General features: G+C 27.9%; 1 protein-coding gene across 3 annotated transcripts in view; it reads right to left on the bottom strand.

The window, feature by feature from the left end:
• Nucleotides 1-26,844, bottom strand: part of twin (CCR4-NOT transcription complex subunit 6-like twin) — a 654,848-nt gene extending 628,004 nt beyond the window's left edge. Inside the window, exons 1-4 of one of the 3 annotated variants that reach the window (XM_075357815.1) lie at nt 26,738-26,840; nt 23,430-23,563; nt 9,228-9,356; nt 2,202-2,388 (exon numbers count right to left, since the gene is read on the bottom strand). In XM_075357815.1, the coding sequence (XP_075213930.1) occupies nt 2,202-2,388; nt 9,228-9,356; nt 23,430-23,526 (413 nt within the window). In that variant the 5' untranslated portion in view covers nt 23,527-23,563; nt 26,738-26,840. Of the gene's footprint in view, nt 1-2,201; nt 2,389-9,227; nt 9,357-15,512; nt 15,539-23,429; nt 23,564-26,737 lie in introns of those variants that run through there. The other 2 variants (XM_075357822.1, XM_075357830.1) reach the window with 2 other exon arrangements.
• Between the last annotated feature and the right edge of the window lie 216 nt (nt 26,845-27,060).

Genomic DNA, 27,060 nt, shown 5'->3' with positions numbered 1-27,060 from the left:
TTCCTCCATTTCCTCGCCCTGAGCAGGACGGCTAAAGGAGTATAGTAGACTCCAGGTGGCTAGGGACCGCCTGGGCAGTTGATTGGGCGGAGGTAGGCATGTTGGCATCAAGCCGTGGTTGGTTAGTACAGAAATGGTGATTATTTAATGTTAGCTGTTGGCGGAACGACGACTGCACTGCCAAGGGTATGAGTTACCATGCAGTCGTGAGGTGCAAAACGATAGCATCGTTTTGACAAGAACAGTTTTGGAATGAGCAAACATCACTGTTGGCGGGATGGCGACTGCACTGCTGAGGGCATGGATTCCTAAGCAGCCATGAGGTGTAGCAGCATCTCAACGATGGTAGTATTGAAAGCAAATGTCATGTGGGACTCTGTAATGGAGCTGAATGGGAGTAGGAGGTCTGTCCACCTCTCCCTGATAGACCAGACTGGAGTCCATAAATGAAACCAAGTCAGGGGTATGAACTGAAAGTCAGTTCACTAAGGGAACTAGGAATAAATTTTGTTTTGCAAACAACATTTTTGGTGGTATGTTATTTATTCTATTGCCTCGAATATGAGATGTTTATGAAGTTGGCTCTGTTAAATGTAGAACTAGGCATGGGGTTCTTGCTTCAACGAATTTGGTTAGCTAGTTCAGAGGGCAATGATGTAGGGCATTCAAGATGTCTGGATGAGGCCTACAGCAAAGGCAAAAGATGAGTTTAAAAATCACTGATGTAAATGTCTACCGAGGCATCTAAATTGATGGCATCCCAACGAGGCTTGGTTTATTACTATGAGATGTAAAAAGTTAGAGGGCGAAAGACGACTCCCATTATGGCTAGGAAGAGGGAAGGGGGGTGGTGACTGGAAGCGACACAAGGCGGGTGTGCCTTCCCCTACGAGGTTGGAATGGTCCTTGAACACCCCCTGTATTCATTGGATTTGGTCCCTTAAGATTTCTTTTTGTTTCAAAAAATTGAAAGGGCCCAATTTTCAGACTCTGGAGAATATCAAAGTCAGAGGCGCTGCCAGGGCATAACAGAGGAACAATTTTGTGAGCATTTTGAAGGTTGGAAAAATCAAATGGAGAAGGGCATTATAGCTCAGGAGGAGTACTTTGAAGGATGGATGCAATGTGAAACTATATTAGTTTTTTCAATAAATGATTTTTACAGCATCAGTCCGTGAACTTTACTTTCATATTCCATAAAATACAAGGGAGTAATCAGATAGTATAAGATAAATAACAGGAAATATGAAAAAAACAATTTTCGGTTTGAGTATCTGTTTATTTTTCAACATAGTTATCACATATCTATTAAGATCTGTGATTAGTGACCCTAGGAACACAATTTTTTTGATTCCTGGCACTAAAAAGTCTTCCATCTGCTGTCTTAACTATGACAATCACTGAGACATGTGCTTTGTATGAAAATGTTTTCCACATATTCTATTACTTCAATTGTTTGGCGCAAGGTCTAGCCTATGGAAAAGATGAAAAGTTAATAATTTCTGCTTTATTTAAGCAGTGTGCCAAATAACTATTGTATTGTAAACCAAGTCCTCTTTTTAAACTTTCCTAACAATTTTTTTTAAATAAACTAACACAATTTTCTTTTTTTGACAGTTGCCATTGATATTCTGAAGCATTTCAGTAATAGTAAATGTATATGATTTCAATGATCATTTTAGTTCTTGGAAACTAACTTTCACTTATTGTTTAATGCACTTTAAACCCACCTTGATACTCAAAATGTACAAGGATTGGTGGTGCTGAAGCTGCTTGATTTTTTTTCAGACTGACAAACAGTACTTTTGGAAAATTATAATCAGCATGTGTATAGTTTGTAAGAGATTAATCTTTTTATGTTAGTTTCAATATAACTGATACTTTTTAAATATTTATTGTTTATAAAATTGATTGTTAATCAATCACTTACTCGCACAAATCTTTTTTCAATTTTGATTTTATCAGATTTTCATGAATGATATCATCAGAGACAACAAATTTTTTAATTCATTCAGCAATTCTTTTATCATGAACATCACTTCTTCCTACAGTATTTAGGTTCCTCCCTAAGAATTGCCAATTCTAAGGTAATGAATTTCTCCTTTTGTACTAAGGAATTGAATGACTGAATGTATTTCACACACAATGAGATTTGGAGTTCAACATAACAGTTTTTCAATTAAAAGACAAAAATTTATTACCTGAGGTAGATGAGCTCTCCCAATTCAATGGGAAGGCTGCGCAGTTTGTTACATGAGAGGTCAAGCAATCGAAGGCTTGAAAGGCGACTGATCTCTGGTGGCAGGCGTGTTAAATTGTTGTCATTCAGGTACAAAGACGTTAAATGTGTCAACTGCCATAAGTTTGGACTAAGGTTCCTTATAATTCCTGAAATTAAAAATAATTAATATCATGAAAAAAAATTGGAAGCTGTTGTTAATTTCAAACAAGAAAGTATCAAATTTAACAAAAGCATTTGGAATCATTACAAAAAAGTTAATCAGTTCCTTTGTGCATACTATAATATAGGACTGACCACTAAAATCAAATAATCAATGCATCAGATACTGAGTATCTAATTAGCTTATGACATTTAGCCATTCAAGTTTCATGTTTTCTCGTGATAAACACATGCATAAAGGATGTAATAGCAGTTTTACACAGATTCCCCTTAAGACAGCAATGGCTGTTTCAACAAAGTAGATAAATTTCTAAATCTTTCCTCAAGATATGTTCTCATTTGAATATGCAATACACTTGAAAAATCCCAGCTAAACTCTTAGGTTGTATTTCCAATGTTTCTACAAGTTATTGTCTGTTTTCCCTTTATTGTGAGCATTTATTTTCATTGATTGTTTATTTTTCTTAATGTGATCAAGAGAAAAATCACTTTATCCACTGTATGGGTTAAGACATGGCCCTATTTTGTAATTTTTCATTGAAGTGGATAAAAACCACACTCTTATTCAACAACAACGAAGAGCTTGTGAAATCAAATGTCACATTTAAGAACCAGAGGGGTTTTATAAAAATCACAAATTTTTATACACCAGTACACTTAAAAAACCTGATTTTTCATATATTTTCTTGCCCACTAATATCTTAAACAAGATTTTCTGCTGTACATCTGTATATCTGGCACCATCTCTTTGCATGTTTTTCAGTAATTAAAATAGTGAATATTTATTTATAATTGTTTATAAGAATGAATATGTCCACCTATCCTAAATCACACTTATCATATTTCCAAAGCCTGCAATCCATAAACAAAAAAAATCTCACAGTATGTTCCTTTCAGGTTGTAGACACCAAAATTAAAATGGGAATTGTCTTAAAATTGAAAAAGATACTACTGTATTATAACGTACTGAATGAGTTTTTTTTCTTTCTTGATCCAAACATTTTAAATTTTCAATAAGTTGTAGTTTATTTCTTTCTAATTACTACAGAAAATATCTTATACATGGAAAATTGAATGAGAGTTTAAACAACTTTTCATTTTTATTTTTCAAACAGTGGTAGTAGAGTTATTTGAGGGATACTTAAATAAAGATTAAAGAAAAGGTCCTTTGTCTGAAGAGAAAATGTAATAAATTTTGACTGGCAAGTAAATTAATAAAACAATCCGATAGAAAGTGTTGTTTTTATTATTTTTTTAATAACAAAACAAAATTTGTATTTTAAAAATCTGATTTATTTAAGACGTAAAGAGATACTGTAACTAAGAAAAAAAATTTCTTGGATTCCAGATAAGACATAACTATATCCTTTATAACCTGATGGTTTCATAATACCTGCAATATTTCAATGATCAAAAAGAAAGGATAAGCAGGATGAAATGCTAACAGTTGAAGCCATGTTTAAACCATTTTTACAGAAGGTGTACAACACTGTGTGGTCATGAAATTTACTAGCGACTTATTGTAGTGTTTATATAATAGAAAAACTTAAATAATTGCTTTACTTGACAAGCAAATATTTTAAATCCAGGATTTAATACCAATAATTTTTTTTTAATCTATAAAACAGAATAAATTAAAATTGATTAAAAACTACAAATAATTAATAAAATTCATTTGTTTTTAATGCACTGTAAAAAATTACTATTATTTTTTAAATGTGTCATAATAAATGAATAATAAATTCATTTATGAAAGTAATTAAAAAAAATTTAGTTCAAAATGATGCATAAATTAACATAAATATATAAAACAAGAATTTATTGGTGCATAATACAGAAAAAAGATAATATAATAAAAGAAATTTTAAATTATGCAAAATACTTTTCTAAATACAAGAACAACAAAAAAGAAAAGTGAACAAATTAAGCAATAGTTTGAATACTAGTTAAACTTTTACATTAAGATAATTTATGGATACATTTAAATTAAATAATAACTATCAATTAAATAAAAAAAACAGGAATAATTATGTTAATTAATTTCAAATGTAACAAGTAAACATCTCAAAAAATATGATGTCATAATTTGCATCTATTCAAAAGTAAACTTCTTCAATAGCACAGCATATAACAAACAGTTTTAATTTGAACATAAAAAAACATAAAATAATAGCTAGATAAGCTTCTTCACTCTATCAACACAAACACATCATAAAAAACAAAAGGAAGAAAACATTAACTGCCATCACAGAATACATACAAATATCAACACAAGATTATACTGTTTAAAAATTAAATAAATGTGGCAAATAATAAAAAGAAATAACGACCAAACACCAATTCAGATATACAGATTAGATTCACTTTTTAATGTACAATACAAATTTATGGGTTCAAATTGTGATTATCCAAAATTTTTCTTAATTTGTTTAAAAAAGTACACATACCTAAACAATCTAAAATGTATCTTTTCCGGAGAAAACATTAAGTAAAATTTAAGTAAAACATAAGTCAAATTTTATTTAGGAGTTTGTCTTGTAAAGTTGTATGCAATTATTCTTGTTGTACTATATTAAATAACCTCAAATAAACAAAATACACTAATAACATGCATTCACGGCCAATTAAAGCCCCTATTCTTACAGGAATCTATGCTAAATCACTTAATAGTAATCTTACTATCATCTTGGAAAAGTTAAGTTTCAGGTTTTAAGAAATGACAGTAATATTTAGGGTACAAATACCTGTGTCTGAAATGGAAAAAATTGTTGACAAACATATAATAATTTCAAACAATGAAAATGTAAAGGAAAAAGTTTTGGGAAATATCCTTATTCTAATAGAGAATGTTTCAAAATTACAACATGTTTTTGAGAAGACAAATGGAGGTTATACAAACAATTCACTGTTAGTAGTAGGAATTTACTCATGCAATATCTTCTAACCAAAGAGGGTTTCAATTAACACCTAGAACTTCCATTTTTTCACAAGCAACCCACCACCTTCTAATTAATTTTTTTTTTTAATTTATATATAAATCATTCATATTATAAAATGAATTAGTATATGTACAGATAGGTAAACAGATACAAGTTCATGAATCAATATGCAAGCTGATAATATATCAGCTTGCATATTGAGTATATCAGTGTATATACGTGACCCAAGACCAAAGAAATTGTGTCAAAGAATGATATCATACATAACATGCAGGTAAAAAACCTTACAGTATTTCAGGTAATGTTTGAAAATTATTTGAAAAAAAAGAAGAATTTAACAAACTTACTTCCTAACTCTGTGATAGAGATTGAAAACTATTTCTATTCCACTAATGTCCACATAGAAAAATAGATTAAAAAAAAGTTCAGTCTGCAGGTTGAAACAGTTATAGTAACAAAAAAATTAACAGAACTTTTTTTTTACAGGGGTATGGAAAATTACAGATTTAGAAAATATTGTACTGTATAATAATTCCTGATTTAGAAAAACTAATAAAAAATTCTACGTAAATAAGATGAAAGGGTTAAACTTCTAAAAAATCTGTAATTCAATTTTTAGAAGTGAGAGAGTTTTGGCATTATTTTCTATGGGTATTATTAATAAATAGCTTTTTCATAAGTTAAAAAACACACTTATTAAAATCTACTCAAATCTAACCAAATTTACTTTACTTTAATCCAATTTTTGTTTTGTTTTTTTTTCATTTATAAAATCAACATTTTTAATTCAAAACTAACCACAATTAAATTTTCTTTTTTCCCCATACATATAATGTTGGAAATGGATGTCACAAAGGTAAAGGAGTACACACACCATACGAGAACATTCTTTGGTATTCACTAGACTAGAATTCAGGCAAAAGCAAGGATTATGATTTCAGTGCTTCAAGTACTTCCATTCTTAGACCACTTTGATTTATATGTCATCCAGAGGTGATGGATTATAAGCTTCAAAAAAGTTTTTTGGTAATCAAAAATGGCAGTCAATGAATTACATTCATTTAACTTAAAACAAAGTTTTTTTTTAACAGATTGAGTGCTGAATCAAATTCAAGGAAATAAAATGCCAAATACAAAATCATGTATTCTATTATGTATTAAACAATACAAAGCAATAATAGTGCTGAATACAAATCGTAATGGACTAAATTATATTGGCCAGTGCCATCACAGTTAGAGAAAATGAGTGGTAATATTATTCTGTAGACATGTTTTTTTATTTCAAGTCACATGAACATTAAAGAAGTTTAAAAATTAATATAATTATGATAAGCAATTAAGTTCAATATCTGGCTTCAGTTTTATTTTTGTAATATTTCTCTAGATTGAGCTTCACCAATCAAAATGTTACATTTGACTTCCTCCTGTTTCATCTTACAATGCTGCCAGCTCATACTGGTAAATTTTCTGTTTATTGCAGCACATAAGCAATGGTAAACCAATGGTATTTGAAAAATTAGTATTCAATCTAAACAAATATTTTGGTTATAGATTTTGTTATAGCTTCAGTTAGAAAGTTTTCTAAAAATGAAAGTCAGTTCTATTTTCTAAAACATTTAAGATAGAAGAATAATTTTTCTGTATTTTTGACACAAACTGGTTCTCTAAAAGAGTTTAGAATAAATAATTTGAGTTCTCTGTTCAAAAACATTTTGCGGATGTTGACTAACATTCTGAAATGAATGCACAATTATAGTAGAGTGGTTTAAAAATCTCATATGTTTGTTGAAAGAGGGATCATGTGTTATGGAACACGTCAGTTACCATTCTATTATAACAGAACTGTGTAATGTTTTGCAAAGGTTAAGATGAAAAATGTACCATTATATATCACACAAAACAAATATATGCAAAGGCACATTATTATCACAATGAAAAAATTAAAAATGCACCAGAAGTCTACGAATTGGATCAGTTAGTAATTAAAAAGGGATGTGATTTACTTGCTTACAGCCATATCATGCACAGTATAATCTGACAGAAATGATATGAATGCACGTGAAGGAGAAAATAGCAAGCTGCTATGACACATATAAAATTGATAATATGGTAAAACTATTTCATAAAACTAAGAACAAAATTACATAGTGGAACAAATCTGCTGATCATACAAAAACACAGTATGAAAAGAGAATCAGTAATAATACATCTCACCAGAGAAGTTCATATAAAGAAACAGAGGATTTAGAACTTTTTTATAGTTTAATTTAATCTTTTGACTTTATAAATTAACTTTATTTGCTAATCATTAGGTACATCATTGTCATAGTTGTACACGCTTTTAAAAAACCCGAAAAATAAATAATTTGTTTTAGGTCTACACTTCATTACTATTATAATGGTTCAAAGACATTCACTATCAGTTAATATAACACAGTATGTTTGTATAATGAAAGTATTTTTCAACCTATCTCAATAACAGATTAGCAACAATAAAAACATACAACAAGGAATCTATAGTAATATTATAGGTGATAAACTATATGGATCAGTCGTAACAATCCAGCAGCACTGTTTATGTTATCACTAAAACCAAGCTTACTATTGCAACACATACATTGTATACAGATAAAATGCCACATAAGCAGTTAACATTGAAGAAAATGTTAAATGTAAAATACAAAAACTTATTTTAAATTGTTTTTCATTTATGTAATGATATTTTCAACCTTTACTTCCAAGATCACTTTTGAAGAGATAAGCCTATAAAATGGGGAATAAGCCCACAATACATTCAAATTTTTTTGAATGAAAAATGGATGAGTTCAATGAGCTATTATCACTACAACAGCTTATGCTTATATATAAACACACACATCTAAGTGTGGGGTTCATACATACTGATCAGGATCAGTAAATATGTAAAACCTAAATTTTCCAATTTGAAAAAATTATAAACTTAATTCATTGTAAAGAGTTAAGATAAAGAAGAGAGAGATAGAGAGAAGAATGAGAGAGAGAGAGAGAGAGAGAGAGAGAGAGAGAGAGAGAGAGAGAGAGAAGGGTGTACTGAAATTCATTAAAAAAAATTACAAATTACACATACTCATATACGTATGTTGAATTGGCCCAATTAATTTGGATGAAAAGAATCTGAATAAATGGGATTATACTGTATTTTTAATTATAATACATGTTTTAAGTAATTTCAGCAATAAAGACACAATATTCAGATTTTCTTTAATCTTAACTAAATCTGAGCTCCATATAAGCTAAATTAATAAAAATGTTACTACTACTTAAAAAAAAAATCACATACTAATGTTTGGACTAATAATTCCTTCATCAAACCCTGAAACAAGTTTATAGTGTACACTAATTATATACATTAATTAACTTAGATGGTAAATTCATTTCTTTACACTGAAATAACTTTTATAATTGCCTATGAATGATCATAAAACCTTGATAACCAGTTTCAGAATCAAATGATTAAACATACAGATTAGGACTTTAAAAATAACAAAACAAAAAAATAATACAAAATAACCTAAATTTGTAAGGAAATTAATTCAAATTTCCTAATATAAAATTTATCAAATCTTCAGATATAGTTTTTTGCTTTAATTTAAATTGAATCTACAAAATAAAAAGCAATTTTTGCTAAATAATATTGTATTTACTTTCACATTATAATGCCTCATAATAAGCTTTAAGTACAATTACAGTTCAGAAATCAGCTTAGTTGATCTCAAGCTTATCATATCATCATATCAACTTTTAATTATACAATGCATTACACAAATGGTTAAACTAGCTAACTAATGAATCTTTTAATTATGATTTTATTTATTGGTATGATAATATTTATTTTTTATTAAATGTACCTGTTATCTCCAATTCCGACCAATAAGATTTCTTCCCAGCTGCTGCATCCTCAGCAGACATGATAGTATGATTCCGTCTAGGATTTTTATTTTCATAATTGTCTCTGTGACTACGTGACATACTTGTATCTAAAATAATAAATATCTGATTAGTGCAATCAGTAAAGAATGCATTATAATATGTAAAAGATTTATAAAAACAAAAAAACTCAATTCCTCAAATGATGAAATGTATAAATGTTAAATATCTGTACAATCGCACTGTTACTATTCATGTACAATCTCGGTTGATCATTTTTTCAATCGGTCATTCGACTGATTTGAGTCTATTTTCCATTCTTTTCTGTTTTGTCTTAATCTAATATTTATTTTTTAATACTAGCAAAGAAATATCAATAAATAAATGATTTTAACCAATAATTTATAATAATACAATGTATAGGTGGAAGGTTAATATGATCTTATACATGCAATCACCTTTTAGGAAACAGAGTATTCATACTGGTCTGAGAAGGGGAGAGATAGAGAGAAAGAGATCTTGTCTGTTTTTAACTACCACATGTATAGCCACACACCTGTGTTATCTTTCAAGAAAGAAGGAAACACAGTTAGGAAAAAGAGGGTAGTTAAATGGAAAAAGGAACTTTTACTCCTCCCCATGGGAACAAAAGGTAAAAGTTAGAAACCAACACCATGAAATTTATATAATAATATGTCTTCTCTAACAAACTATGTCCTATCCTTTCCAACAATGATATTAGGGAAAAAACTGTTTTAAAACATGCTAATTAAATCAGTCAACTATATTATACCATAAGAAGTTGGTTATATCAATAAGTTAGTTAATTATGCTGGAGTTAAAATACAGAATTCACAGTATGGAATTATTCAATCAATTCTACATAGATTAAAAAAGTTTAAAGTAAATCAATCTCTAAAAGTAGTAGTAATAAGTACAATAAAAGCTAGAGGTATAAAATCAACTGTAAAAGATAAAATAGTTTACTAAACGTTCAAGTGAATATTTTATTTTATCTTATTTATTATTATTACTATTATTGCATTTACAGAATATGGAATACTTAGGTCATGGCACTTCACTGGACATTCACTTTAAAAGAGAAAATTTCAAGAACATACTATTGTTTTGATACTATTAAAATAATAATTACAAAAATAACTTTCACTCAATAACAAGAATAACAATTCCACACTACTTTGTCACTATCCCCCAAAATAACTACAAGAACACTAGATTCATTAGCAGTGCTAATGTCTTTTTTTAATTAAATGGATTGTATTCTTGTATAGTTTTCATTACAGAATTTTCAAATATAAATTAAATGACTACAATTTCATTCTGAAGATGATAAAATCAACAAAAACTTTAGTAAATAAGTAATTTATAAGTAAAAATGCAATAATATTCTAAAAAACGAGACCTTTCTGATATATCACATTAACATTGTATGGCTTCCTTAATAAATAATCAGGAAAATCAACACAAGCGTGTAACCTTATAAAATGACCAAGACTATCATAAAAGTCCTAAACCTTCATTCAGTAAGTGAAAATTGATGTTAAAAAAACAAAAACTTCTTTAAAAACAATTTTGAGGAATTACAACCAGTGACTGTCAAAATTATGTTTGACCAACAATTCTTCAATAGTTATCTTAATGAATTATATTTTTAAATTTAGCTTTTTGCCGCTTACATGAAAAAGTATTATTTTATGAACCTGCAGTCATAATAAATAAAAATTTAAAACTTAATTATAATTTTAAAATTTAAGATTCATTATTATAAATATGGAAAAAATGTTGTATTGATCAAAACCAAACAAAACATAAACAGAAAATTTTAAGTAAAAAGATTAGATTTTTTGAGATGCAAACTGTTGAATTCACTCCTGCTGCTTTCTGAACTGAATTAAAAAGTTTTAACTCGCAGATCACAGTACAGACGTACGTTTATAAATGAATACTATTTTATATCATTCTTTTTTAAATTTTGTTGCTATGATGAACCTAACAATAAAAATGCATTGAAATTATTTATCAAATAACTACAAAAAAAAGGGAAAGAAAAATTATCCATTTTCTCCTTTGTATGAGAACAATCTTTAATATCTGACAAAAAAAATTAATAATCACTATGTAATGCCAGCATCATAAAAAGTATGCATAAATTATGGAGTAAAAATATGGTATATAATAAAAATTTGACTTAATAATAATTTAATAATTTATTCAACTATTCCAATAAAGTTCCAACATTTCCTGAGTGAGGTTTTCAGTTACTGGTCTCCACTTCTCATTCCAAAAATCACTTTCTTCAACCCTCTTCTCCAATTCTCTGATTACTACAATAGTTCACTTCACCAATACTTTCATCTTCCTCATTTTAATATAAATTTTTTTTTAACATTTCTTACTCACTCCATTCATGTGTCCAAATAGATTTTGGCCTTCAAGTTCTCTCATGCAGTTAACCATGCAACTATGACCATTCTCTTTTTATATATATGACTCATTATATATTTCTTTTTATCTTTCTTACAATATTATATATTCTTGAAATTGAGCTCTTCAGACTGTATTGCACTCCCACTCTCTCTTTTCTATAACCTATTTTTAAAATTCATATGCAAGTATCATTATTCACTAAGCGTAGGTCTTCTTACTACTGCAGTACTTCTTTATAATAAATTAAATGTTCCAAACAATGAAAAAGCCTTCTGTACCACTGCAATCGCCTTTTATTTAGTTTTAAATCATAATAGATTTTCTCTTTACCATTTTAAAATCTTCTGAATCCATATTATTCTTAAATACCTTTTGTTTTACAATCAACTTCTTATGACCAAATAATAGTAGTCTAAAATAATCTGGACGTGAACTTCAGGTCAGCAAATAAAACTAAAAATATCAATATTAATTAGAAACTTAGAACCTGTTCAATATGTTCTTACTGTAGGTCTACTTTTGAAACAAGTATAATTTTTTGTGAGCCTAAATTAAGTCTTATCTGTCTTATCTATTTTCAGCAAATTCAAAAAAATTATCCCTAATTTTCTGAATATAATTTCTGTTTTTGAGGATAAGGAAAGGTTTTAGTCTGAAATTCTAAACAGCCAAGAAAAAATTCACAGTTTTTTTTATTCAAACATTAATAAAATTTTTTAACCATATATAGTATTTAATATTTATCAATTAATGCAATATCAAATTCTATGAGATAACATAGCACAATATTACTTATTCTCACTTCCTCACAGTGTATATTTTTCTTCACATTGTAATAGTAGCAGATAATGTTTAATTATCTCCTTCTTTCTATTACGAATCAAAGGGTTGTGATTCTTAGAGAAAATATCTTTTTTGGTTAGCAAGTATATATAAATAAATAGAGTAGGGGCCTCCCTTAACCAAGCCTCTGTTAACTGAGAAGACTGGTCGAGTAGCGTCTCGGCAGTTGCGGGTTCGAATCCCGCTCAGGCATCTTTTCACTATGCTACAAATCACTCATTAAAGTGAATTAGCCTCAGGTACAAAAAGTCTGAAGTACAATAAAACTAAAAAAAAAAAAAAAATTAACCAAGATGCCGTTTACTCCATGTACAAACTTTATTATAGCCTATTACTGAAGATTATTCGTTGTACATAATTACTATTGCATAGTAACTAGTATTGCGTATTTACAGCATGTGGCAGTAAAGCAGAACTATAAATTCTCTTCAGTTTCTGTTATCTACTATACGAGTAAAGATTAGTCTATATTGTGAGTGTTTATCTGCTGTACTGTAATACAGTGTAGTAGCTATAATGTATTGTGTTGCTTACTTGTATGTACTGTATTGTGGTTACTATTGTAATAACTAGTTGTAGCAAAGATACTACTGATACAAAATGTAAACGGGTGGTAGTGTCAATGGACAAAAAATTAGAAGTAACTAAAATATTAAATGGAGAATCGATTAAAAAGATTGCTTATGAGTTTGGTATTGGAGAAACAACCGACGGCGATTGGAAACAACAAAGAAACTGAGAAATACTGTTCAAAAGTGCCTGAAAGGTTTTAAAATAAATAATTTATGCTGAAGAAGCCTGTCCACGATGATTTAGATGATACCGTTTTCTTGTGGTTCAGGCAACAGAGAACCTTTGGCGTACCAGTACATGGCCCTATTTTGCAAGAAAAGGCTATTCAACTTAACAAAAAATTGAATGGTCCAGATACATTTTCTACCAGTAAAGGCTGGCTGAAGAAATTAAAAATCAACAGAGCATAAAACAATTAGCCATATCAGGGAAAAATTATCTGCTGATACTGACAATGCTGCTAATTTAATAAAACAATTTTCTGCTTTGGTTCAGTCAGAAAATCTGCAACATGAACGAGTATACAACGCAGACGAGACAGGATTAAATTTTAGAATGTTGCCATCGAAAACACTAGCAACAAGGGAAGAAGGTTCTGCACCCAGCTTTAAAATTAGTATAGAGCGAATAACTGTTCTTGTCTGCAGTAATGCTAGTGGTGACGACACAACCACATTAAAGGCATTGACCATAAAACATGCAATTTACATGTTAGCAGAATCATGGATTTCAATAAATCATTTACAAAAATAAGGCCAGAAATTTGACAGGTTAACAATTAGAAAATTTTGTGTACTATGCTATCAAATGAGGAGTTTTTTATTCATTATTAAAAAATATACCGGGATGTGAAAATGTAAAGGAAAATGAGGTGCAAGACTGGTTAGAATCAGATTCAAGGGAACCAAAATTTCAAATTATGATGATGAGATTGTGAAAGTTGTGACAGTAGAGGTTAGTGAAATATCTGGTGATGAAGATGATTTCATCAATTGATGAAAATGAAAAAAATTAACTATAACGAAGGGAATGTATTTCTCACAAAAGTCCTCCAATATTTAAACAATGAAATGATGTTCCTTTCCTTGACTTAATTGTAGTACAAGATTAGCATGATCAGGCTGCTATAGACTGTGTTACTCAAATAAGATAAAAGAAAACTTTTTTGTTAAAAAATCAAACTAAATTTATACAAGTTGATGCAAAAGTGATTAGTGACTATTGATTTTATTATAATAAATAAAGTGAAACAAAATAATAATACTGTTATAACCATTTTTAATTCATGACTTATTCTGCTATTAAATTTAACATTAATATGGTTTCTTGCCCAAATTCGAGAACAAAACTTAAGGTCTCAGTAAACCGTGGATTCTATTATCCCAACCGACAACATCCCCAATTACCTTGGTTAAGAGAGGCCCTGCTGTGTGTATGGTGTGTGTGTGTGTATGTATATATATATATATATATATATATATATTGTTATTTTCAACACTATTCCTCCAAGAAAAATAAATGGATTTTCGAAATTGAGATGACACTAAAAAGTGTTCAACAGGCAGATCTGAACAGACCAATAATAATAACAAATTTCTATATCACTGATAATTAATTATCAACAATCAACAGTAAAAAGCATGTATTAAAATTTAAAATTCTGTTTTAAATATACCTTGACTATGATTAATGTATATTTTATACTTAAATCAGAAAAAAGGAACTTTCATTATCAAAATCATTACTGTTAGCCTAGCGTGCTTTAAACATAAAAAAATATATATAAGTAATACAAGTTCATTTTTCTGTTCCTGCTGTAGTTTTACTTTTTAGAAAACTTTTCCTTTAACAAATAATTTTAAATTCTGGAGGCAAAAAAACAACAAAAAAATCAACATTTGTATGTGTTTGTTGATGTTTTGAATATATTTCCTAATAGCTGTGATGGTACAAACTTACCTCCATTTTGCGTAAAGAATTGTCTTTATGTTCACATTGTATAAAATGTGTTTCCTTGCTTTTTACCTATTTATTAATAAAAACTAATTCACTTAAAAAAAATGGCATAATATTTATATTACATGAAATTAATGATGAACTAGATATTATGAAGAAAACAACAAATTATGAATTTAATGAATTGTATCTAGTTACTTTTGTACACTCTTCGGACGATTTACTGGACAACATTAAAAATTTATGTGTTGAGAAAGAAACAGTAAATACATCGTAAGAACTAATTTTTGGGACAAGTTATTTCTACCAGAAAATAAAATATAACTTTGATTGTAGTACAGAGGTATTGTCCTAATACCATGCCACCATAAAAAAAACTTAAATATTCTGAAATTTAAGATAAAGTTTAGCCCATAAAAACATGATCTATAAAATGTATATCTCACTTTTTTATATTTCCTTGTTATAACGCTTCAATTTGATTCTGAAAAAAAAAATGTTTCTGCATAAGTTTATTTTTTAGTTTTCTACTTTCTCAATTCTAATAATCATGGCAATATATTAGCAAATAATTAGGCCAGTTAAACAAAAAACTACAGACAAAATTTAATAAACCAATCTGCCAGAACAGGACTTTACAACTGATTCTTTTAGAGTTAATAGATGTTTAAAATAAAAACATTTCAAAACATCAAGTTTCATGAGAACTTACATTTGTAAGAAATTTTTACTTTTTTACTTAACACTTTGATAAGCAAGCATTAACTATTAATTTAATATTTCACCCACAAAATTTTTCATAGCATCAATATTATTTTTTAGTCATTTGTATATTTTATGTTTAGTTCAAATATTAATGAAATTTTCTTTAATAAAGGAGTTTATATTACTTTTTTTGCTATTTTACACCCACTGACTCCAAACCACCTAACTAGTAAGTGTAAGTTGTTAATTAAATTATATATTCATATATTATAAACATTACAGCCATATATCAATAAATCCTCATTTTAGTTCAAAATGAATCAAATTTGATCGACTCAAAAATCATAAATTTTTATTTTTACACTAACTTCTAGTTTCTAATTCTAAAAACCTTGTCGACAAAATGTCTTATAGGAAAGAAAAAAGTCAAACAAAACAAAATATAGTACAGAATCTTGTAAAGTAATCAGTAATAATTATTCTAAACATTATACACATAATAGAAGGAAAATAACAAGGGAAATTAAACAGTCATGATAGTACTTTAATACTTGTATTTGTCTGCTTGCGATACATAACAGAAATTTTTTTTTTACATACATAGGCAAAATATTTTTTCATAAAATGAAAACAGACATTAAAATAGAAAGCATAACACAAATATCTGCTGCATACACAAAATAACTGAACATTTTAAAGTAACTAAGACAAATAAAACCGCAACTGATTTTCAAGTACAAAACAATCACTTCAAGTAATTCCTTTGTTGTACATAACAGATAACATACAAAGATAAAGGTGGTATCTTCTTATTTTCATAATATATGGGAAGGAGGAGAGTACTTTATGCCCACCATGTTACTAATTAAAACCATATTAGCAGAAAAATGTCTGCTACAAAAAATTATATTGTGTAAATGATATTTTTATGGATATAAAAAAAATTAATGAAAGAATATAGGTGGACATAAAATTTCTCTTCCCTCCAAAATTACTGGTCCAACTTAATGAAAATCTACTGTACTATTGCTTCTGGTGCATGTAAAGTGTCACAGTTTATTATTCACCAGTTAATGGCTAACTTGTTCCAGTTATTATTTTAAATTTGTTTTGTGCCGGTTTAAATGTTTGGTGACATACAGACTATTGTTGTATAGTTTAGAGTAATGTTAATGTATTTTGTTTATCATTTATATGCAGATAATGATATATTGTAGTAAATTTATAAAGAAATTTATATTGTTTGTAAAAATAAACTGAACTGAATGGAGAATCAAGTGACTACATATAATAATAAATTCCTGAAAAGAAATTAAAGATTGAGAATGAAAATGGTGGCAACAAGTAAAATGAAAGCAAGAGTAGGAAATTAAATAATTAAGGGTGATAATGTTTCAACCTATTTTGATTAGCCTGCTCTTCAAAATGAGTTTAAGATTTACATATTAAATTCATTATGAAAAATTAAAACAATGAATCCAAAACACTGTTCAAATATTTGAAACTTACAATCTGTATCTTTGTGTTTTAATTACTATTTATTTATTTTAAAAAAATACATAAATAAACAGCTAGTGAACAATTTTCTGAATATATTTTCAGTTTGATGCTGTATTAAAAAATCTAAAACACACATTATTTTAATCAAGTGGGTTAAAATACTAATCTACTAGAGTAACTGACATAACAAAACAAAACTTAGCATTAAATGCCAAATCTTGGCTTATCATATATTTCTAATTTCTGAGATTACATCACAACAAAGGCTATAAAGTAATTACAGTTCAGTAGTTGTTTTTGTTCACTCTGTTTCATATCATTTAAAAAACAATGCTGTTGAAATGAAAATGAACTACAATGTGACAAACACCAGTATTATAGAATGGCCGAAATAGCATCAATATGAAAAATGTATGACAACTATGTGATGTTTGATGATGCATTATCCACACTTACAGTTAATTTTAAATTTATAAAAAAAACCGAACTAACACAGGCAAAAGAATAGATATATTTTTTAAGATGCATTCATAAAAGGACAAACTTTTTTCAAGGATTTTAATGACAGTACCATCAAAGCTGATGTAAATATTCTAAAAGTTAAGAGATAACTGGCTATTTAAATATTACAATGCTATAGGTAAATGCTGTCTGAAAATATTTATGATAAATTTAACAATCTGAAAAAAATACACAACCATCCATCTATTAAATAATAATTGTTAATAACATTTACTAATGAAGATTCAACAACTACGTGTTAAAAAACTAAATCAAAGCACCAAATTAAGGAAAATAGTAATACAAACATGCTTACCAACCTTAAAATTAGAAAATAAAAAAAATTTCTGAACTCAAGCAAAATAATTAACTTACTTTGCACTATAAGAAAACACACACACACATACACACACACACACACACACACACACAGAGAGAGAGTGAGTGAGTGAGAGAGAGTGAGAAGGTGGGTGGGAGGGAGGTAGGGAGAGAGTTTACAAAAGGCCATGCCATATTTCAGGAAATGATGCTGCACATCAAATCAAAGAAACGCGTTCAGTAAAGGGTCTAAAAATGTATCATTTTTATCTGTCTATCTTTTACTAAAAAAAATTAAACAATTTATATAGAACACAAATCCAGAATAGAAAAAATATACTTGAACTTTAACCAACTCATAAAAAAAATTACTTTTTAAATTTTCAGAGCAGTAGCAATTTAAAATCCTTAATTTCAACTGTTTAAAAGTAGTTTTTATTAAAAAAAAAGTTTAAATTAAAAAAATTGAGTTTTTAATGATACAAAAAGAATCTTTATTTTACTTGAAGATATCATCACCATATAAGCTTGAATCTTATGCATAGGATACGAAAATGGAATTTTGTAGCACATAAAAATGCCATGCCTGACCAGTATTTGAACCCATAATCGTTTGTTATGATAAATCAAATAGTAACTCAGATATTAATTTTTTTCTACAAATATTACCTATTTCATCTTACTACAACTGAAAAGCTATGGAACAAGTGAAACAAGACAGCAGTTGTTCAATAAAAAATAAAATCACTGTTGTTTGAAACATAATACATAAATAAAGTATTATTTTCTTAAACATTATTTTAATGTTTAAAGGTCATGCACAAAATATCTAAACTAAATTTGAATTCAATATTTTCTCTAGAGAAAAGACATAAACAAAAAAAGGAAAGCAAAACATTTTGATTAGAAGAATCATTCACTGAAGTTTGGCAGCTTCTGTAAGCTCATAATTTTTTGTAACATGTATACAGTATGCCACATAAAATTAAGAGTGTTTTGTTTAAAATTTAGTAGTAACTACTTAAATTGTACAGCAAACCTTATTACTAAATAAAATTGTTGAGAAAAAAAACAGTTGCTTTTAATAAAAAAAATGTTCATACTTCTCACAAAAGAATTTTTATTTATAATTTTCAAAATGATAAGGATAGTTAAATTCTTCCTAATTACTTATCTCTAAAGATTTACTTTTTTTAGAAATTTGATAAAAAAGTGAAAGCAATGATTATATATTTTAAAAAACCAATGAATTTTAGATTCTAATAAACAAAACACATATAAAATATATAAGAATATGAATATCATATTTTAAACATTATTATACAGTAATGTTTATAATAATTAATATAGTAAATGGAACATAAAGCAAATCTATAAACTGACCTTACTCACAACAGATAGTAAGTAACTAGAAGATAACATTCTATTCCGACTATCCTTAAAATTTATGGAGCAAAAAACCTTTTTCATCAGTGCATATCAAACAACACAAACCTAACCCATACACATAAAACTGTTAAGGGTTGGACTTGGATTCAGCAGTTTCTACGATGAACAATATTTAAGGCTCTGAAAAATGAAAAAGGTGAATCTTTCCACTTCAGGGTTAACAAACAAGGATAAACTGTACACATGTAAATAAGATGATTTTTGAAACAAAATCATAGAATCAAGCTAGGAGTAGTGAAATAGTATTAAAAAAATAATAACTAATGCAGTTAATTAGAATTGCATTAGAACTATGTAGATGCTCTAACCGCATCTTGCTTAAAAAGAAAATAATTGAACAAATTTCTTCTACTGAGTAAATCTCTCTGCAAATAAAGTTCATTATACAACATCCCTATGGTGAACTAAGTGGTCACCTGCATTTTAGTAAGATTGGCTGCCTGAATGCAACATATTCAGCCCAGCGAAGAAAGCAATGGGAAACCACTTCATTTCTCACTTTCCTTAGTAAGCCTGACACAGAATGTTTGTTATTCTTGAGAATACTTGGTTCCATTTTTAGAAGTGGTTTTTATCATTTCAGGTTGTGTACAACAACACATTCTTCAATTTGGTTCTCAAAAATATGAAATATATCTTAGCATGTTACTAATTATAGTTTTATTCTCTTAAGTGATTTTGTTCTTCAATTCTTTAACCGCTATTTCTGTTTCAAATTTTGCTTTTAAATAACCCATAAAATGAAATTACACTCGACTTAAGTTGCAGATCTTAATGGCTAATTAATATTCCCAGTTGAGAAATCAACTGACCAGAAAACATGGCTATTAAAATATCCATAGATATTCTCAGTATATGATGTAACACTATCTTGCTTCAGCTTTATTCATTATCATTATTCTATTTCAACAAAATGTTCCAGTTGGTGGTTGGTAAATTAACAGACATATTTTTCTAATTAAAGTAATGAAAAAAATTCTGAATATAGCAACATTATGTTCTGCTGGCAACATTTAAATATTTAAGAAACAAAATTCTAATTTTTGTTTTGCTGGCAACATCTAAATAATAAGATACAAAATTCTAATTTTTGGTGTCATACTAATTGCAGGGATATTAGCGTCACATCTTATTTACCCAGATTGTATGGACGAGTACTGAAGTCTAGAATGTACAGAGAGTTGGCTGACTCAAAAGAGTAAAGTGGTTTTAGAGCTGGTAGCACACAGAAAATTTACAACTATTTATTTAAAACAATTTGCAGAAAGATTGTTTATTGAATATGGGAAGGAGTTGCATGTTATTTTGTTGACCTAAGAAAAACATATGGCAGCATACCTGTAAATAGGTTGTAGAAGGCGATGAACGAACTGGTATTGATGTTTATATATACAAATTCAATTAAAAGCTTGTTCACAAAAACATCCAAATTTTTCAGAAGGTTTTAGAGTGAATAAAGATTTGAGATGGAGCTGTAGCTTCTCCCCGATTCTTTGTAAAAATAAGGTTTGTAAAAATAGAATTGTAAATTATTGGAAATGGAAGTTTAAGCCAATTGCGTAGATTTGGATAATGAAGAAGTGTGTATTTTGTTATTACTTGATCAAATAATTTTAGCAAAATACAAGGATGACATAATGTATTTGTTAAAGAGCTATAGAAGAATACAAAAAGTGAAGTTTAGAAACAAATATGGATAGGACGAAGTAGTTGTTGGTAGGAGGACAAGGAAAGAAGCTACAAATGGGAAAGGAAATGATTCAATGTGTAAATGAATTTAAGCATCTGAGGGTTATGGGGATTACACTGATCAGATGGAAGAGATAACATTGATATTTTAAATAAAGTAGAGAAGGGAAAATCTATTATTTGGCAACTGCATTTTGTTCTTAGCATATTTAGAAAAATGAAAAACAGGTTTCATTTATAAAAGGTGGAGTCACGAAGAATCACAACAAATGATACAGTGTTTTGGAGACGTTATCAAAAAAATTCTGATGCATCATGTACGAGTAAGTAACAAAAGGCTTAGAGAAGAAATTGAAATAAAACTAATTGTCAAACCATTTAAATGAAACTACTTGTATGGTATGGGCAATTCACAATGGCAATTTTTTCAATGTATGACCTTCTGGCCCTAAAACCACTTTACTATTTTGAGTCAGCCAACTGCCTCTATAATTTTTAGACTTCAGTACCTACCCATACAACCTGTATGTAGAAGCTGTTACATCTGATGTATAGGTATGCGTGATGGTTGACTGTCACACACATTAGGGGGTGGGCTTACATTGCAGAAGAAAACGGTAAAGACCAAAATGTATGTGGCAAGGGGAAGTGGATGAAGCAATGTAGAAGAGACAATTAATGATAAGGAATAGTTCTGATAAAGAAAAATTGGAATCGGTAAGCAGTAAATGGCTGGAATAGCTATATATCACTGCCGGATAAATATGTAAATAAAGTTTTTAGATTTAAATATCATTTGTACTTTATTAATAAATGTAAGAACGATGAAAAGTATAATGACAAGAATTAAATTGAATATGGGTCTGGAAACACTTTATTTTCAAGGTTATGTTAAGAGAAAACTTCACATTGTTTTTTTTTAATAATAATATGGGCTATATTGAAATTCTTGGGATATAAATAATGGGGAAAACTTTTATTTATTTACCTTTTTTTTAAAAATTGGTGATTATTTGGGGTTAATTTTGTTTCTACAATTTTTCTTTAACAACAAAACAATTTTTAGTTTCGCTTAAAATAACATTTTCCTTCCACTAATATTTTCCAATTTTGATAGCAATCAGAAATTAAGCAAAAAAAAAGCAAAAAAAACAATACATCAGTTGATAGAAAAAACCAATTCCAGATTAAACATAAGAAATATTATTCTATCTGAAAATGAAAAAGGTCCAGGAAAAATAGTTACACAAGCAGTTGTCACAAAGCTAATGTTACTTCACACTGTAATATTATGGTCATTTTAAATGACCAATATGGTAGTATATTGCTGAAAAATTCAGATTTTTTAAAAATGGTTACGCAACCAGTGTAAGAAACTAAAAGAAAGTGATTACAGTTACAAGCTTGCAACTATTAACATATACCTTAATCTAATGAAATAAAATAATACCATTACAAGTACAGTACTACACATCAAAACAGTACAAAACAACAGCAACAACATAAAACAAAAATGAATCAAAAAAACTTCTTAAAAAACAACAAATAAAGCCATTCATACACGGTGTTACACCTCATACTAAAATACACACAGAAAACCTACACAATAATATCATGCAGCTAGTGAAAAAATGACACTCTTTGGCTGTTATGGACTCATTACAGTTTATAACAGCAAAATGATGAAATTCATAAACAAAACAAACAGAAAAAAATGTTCGTTTACATCAGTTTAATAACAAAAATTAGATATTTAAAATAAAAAGATGTAAAAAATGTAAATTTCTGGTTTAAATAAGTCATGCAGACTTGAAGATAAAAAAAGATGTTGACATCATACATTGCATAAGATAAATTATCATAAATATATCGTTAGAGGGAAAGCTAAAATGGATAATGCTGATGCAAACTGTTTCTGATTCTTGTATTAATTTTTGGTCCATCTCATTTTTAGCTAATAAAAAATCATAAGAAAAACATGCAAATAAATAAATGTACATTTTTAAATGAAGCAATGAATCAGAATTATATGCCTGAAGAACTAATACTTGCATACTTATTATTGTAATTTGATTTATTGTGTGTACAAATAAATTTAAGAACTAACACCGTGCATGCGTAGCTCTAAATTAACGAAAAAACTAAGCAGTGATAAGAAGCTAAATTATAATAGCTAATAATTTAGGCAACTTAAAACATACTTGCTGCCATGAAGAAAGCCAAAGTTTCATCATCCTCTTCGTCGTCTTTATCGTAAACCTTTGATAGCATATTAACTATCACAGATGCTGTCTGCATAGACAAGATATGACCTCTCTGACACCAGCCAAAGAAGCTTTAAAACAAATGAACAGAAAATATTATTTTTTAAAAATTGGGATTTAAAAAATATATTTATATATATAAAACCAAGAAAGATATTAAAAAAATCCAAATGAACTAAATTCCGTTTCAAGGATCTCAATAAATAAAGAGGGCTTATTAAAACCTGAATTTGCATTACAAAATAAAAAAATAGAAATGCACGATAGGTGTAGAGTTAAAAAAAATTACTGATATTGAAAATTAGAGAATACATTGAATTAACTTCTTTAAAATAAGTCAACACAAACTGTAACAAGTGCAAAAGAAATAACATGAGCAGATTAATAAAATAACAATTCAAAAAATCATCCTGAATCAATAACTTATTTTTCACAAAAAATATATGGGGAATAAATAAAAATCAGTATTAAATCAAACTTCAAGTGAATAATACACACTTGGTATAGAATAAGATTTAGAATGCATAAAAAATGAGTTCCAACTAAAAAATGAAATATTGTAAAACATCTCAATTCACAACATCAAACAAATGAAACACAAACAACGGAAATAATATGTACCATTGACTTGTTTTGATTAAAGAAAAAAGAAATAAGTTAAAGGAAATGGGAAAAGTAATATCAATCATTCACTCATTCATTTATTTATTAAATGATTTCTTTTCTAGTATTATGAAAATCTTAAACACCCTCATGCTGATAATACCAAAATAAAAACAGAGATTTTCATCCAAGGAAACAAATCATATTATAAAATTAGATAGAAGTATCTGGATAATACAATACACATTAATTAAGATCTGAGAGGATCATTATAAAAAGATATTGTACAAATAATTTGATAGAGGAACTTTTAAAAAAGTCAGAAAGGAATCAGAATTTTAATTTTGTGATGAGTACATTATAAATATTACAATACACTATTTGACATTTGTGCTAAATAATATGAGGAAATTTTGGGTAACAAAAAAATACAAAATTTACAATATAAGATATTACAAATATAGAAATTAATTATGAATGATTTAGTAAACAAGTGCAAAAGTTTATTTTTTGAATTTAAAATTAATAAAAAAAGGCATTAAATAAAATAAAGCATTAACCACTTACAAGGGAGAAAATATAAACCTTTAGGGCCTATCAAAATCTATATATACCAAAAGAATCAACTTAGGTTTAATTTTTTTAATTGAGCTTGAACATGACAGTTCATTAATTTTTAAACATTCCTAATGAAATAAAATGAATAATTGTATAACTATGTAAGAAATCAATCAAAACAGGTGTCTACAATTAATTTCAAAATTAATTGAAATTAATTTCAAAAGATTATCCATATATTAAGAAATCAATCATCAGTTACATATAATGCAAATATACTTAAACTTTGAGTAATTTATAGTGGGAAAGGAATTAGATAAGGGATTAATAAAAGATAAATATTAAATTACACATATGTAAAACAGATATGGCACATACACACATAACATTTACACAAGTAAAAGATACCTGTACTAAAATCTTATCCCTAAATGCTTAAGAATAAATTACAAGCATGTTAACTGTTAAATAAATGGCAAGTTCATAATAAATTACAAATACCAAAAATTTAATGTTAACGGGCTGTAAAATATTACAAACATTAAATAGTTACGAGTTAGTAAATATTGAATCCATACTGTTCTGCAACCATGTTAAACTATCTACTAATTATCTTACACCAAAGTGAGGTTATGGTAAGGTTAATAAAAGCCATAGCTAAAGAAGTGGCAAATAAGTTACAACACCATCAAAATTAAAGCTTCCCCATAATTAAATGCATGCAGAACATAGATATAAACATAATACATATAAAATTTCAAGACAAAATAACCATCACCCTAACCTGCCTATTCGGAAAAATCCACCAATCAATCACCTATGTAATATTGAAAAATTTTCAATATCTTTAATATCTAATAATTTACATTTGACCTCAAGTACTAATGGTTAAATAATTCAGAACTTTCTTTAAATTATGAACATCACTGCATAAGTTATAACCTCAATAAGACAAACATATTAAGGAGAATTAAGTCTTTCAGCTGTATAATATAAATACAAACCTATGTATAAAAAATAAATACTGCAGTCAGTTTTTGTTAGGTTAACACATTATGATTACAAATATCAGAATACAGAATCAGAAAATGGCTATCTGTAATTAAATTAATCTGCAAAAAAATTAAATGAACAGCTATTTAAAAATAACATTTCACAGACAATATACATTTTCCACTGTTATTTTTTTTAAACAAAATGCACTGTTCTTAGTCATTTTTTTATAAAAATTAGAACACTGATGTTAATACAGAAAAGAATTTTTGCAGAATACTACCAATAAATTCATCTGTATTAAAATGTATTTAATTAAAATCACAAACACAAAATAATGCAGCTGAAATTACATGAATTAGTGATGATATTAATTAATAAAAATAAACGTGTGAACTACAATGAAATGTAAGTACAATATATTTATAAGCATAACACATGTATTTATTTGGTAAGTATGCTATTAATAATTTAAAAAAATAATAAATTATTAGCAGTAGTAATCAGTTATTTTACTTTCTTTGAAGCCTAAAGTAAATTATATTAATTAAAACTGGAATATGGTTGATAGTACTTTAAGGTTAAGGTGGCTTGAACTCGATTATTAGTGTCAATATACTATCCTTGGATATAGCCAGTACTTCAATGTCAACATTAAATACAATAAAAACGCTGGCAAATTGTATCAAATGTTGTGGCCATTATCGAGGAGTAATGTGATAAATAATTATTAAAAAATTTATTCAGTACAAATAACATCAAACTTTGAATAAGTAAATAAATTACAACCTGCAATAACCGTTGATCAAGAGCTTGTTGGTGCAAATAAAAACTAACTTATGTTCAATTGGATCACAAATATATTATCAAACTAGCAAACAAAAATACTCATTTTATCTAAGAATAACACCGAAAACCTCTACACCATAATTTGTGTAGATGAACTTCAAAATTTTAACGGTAAAACAAAGACGAACAGTAGGCCACTCTAGCCTAAATGCAAGCTAAGCTACACGAAATTGCTGAACTAGTTACAATAACACGGGTTTATACAAATAAAATGTAAAATCTAGATACATAAGTACACGTACCTTCATCTACCTGTTACATACACACAAAATCTGCAGATTTTAGAACAAAATGTAGCCTTTTCTCACGACTAGTAAACAAAACAACACACACAGACGATACACCACGGTCAACTGTAAACTCAATTTCATATTCCTCTACCCATAGGTATTACAGTGCTATCTTAATTATTTTATGATAATCTTTTTCAGTAATTTATAAAGAAAAATACGGTTCAAAATAAAAATTTAAATGCATTTAATTTCTACATCGACATCTTTAGCAATTTAGCCAACGAAATATCACGTAGGTTATATTTTAAACAAAATACAAAACCTGTTTTATT

The sequence above is a fragment of the Lycorma delicatula genome, chromosome 1 (assembly GCF_047948215.1).
Source record: "Lycorma delicatula isolate Av1 chromosome 1, ASM4794821v1, whole genome shotgun sequence".
In the NCBI taxonomy this organism is placed as follows: Eukaryota; Metazoa; Arthropoda; class Insecta; order Hemiptera; family Fulgoridae; genus Lycorma; species Lycorma delicatula.
This window is presented reverse-complemented; position numbering and strand designations above follow the sequence as displayed.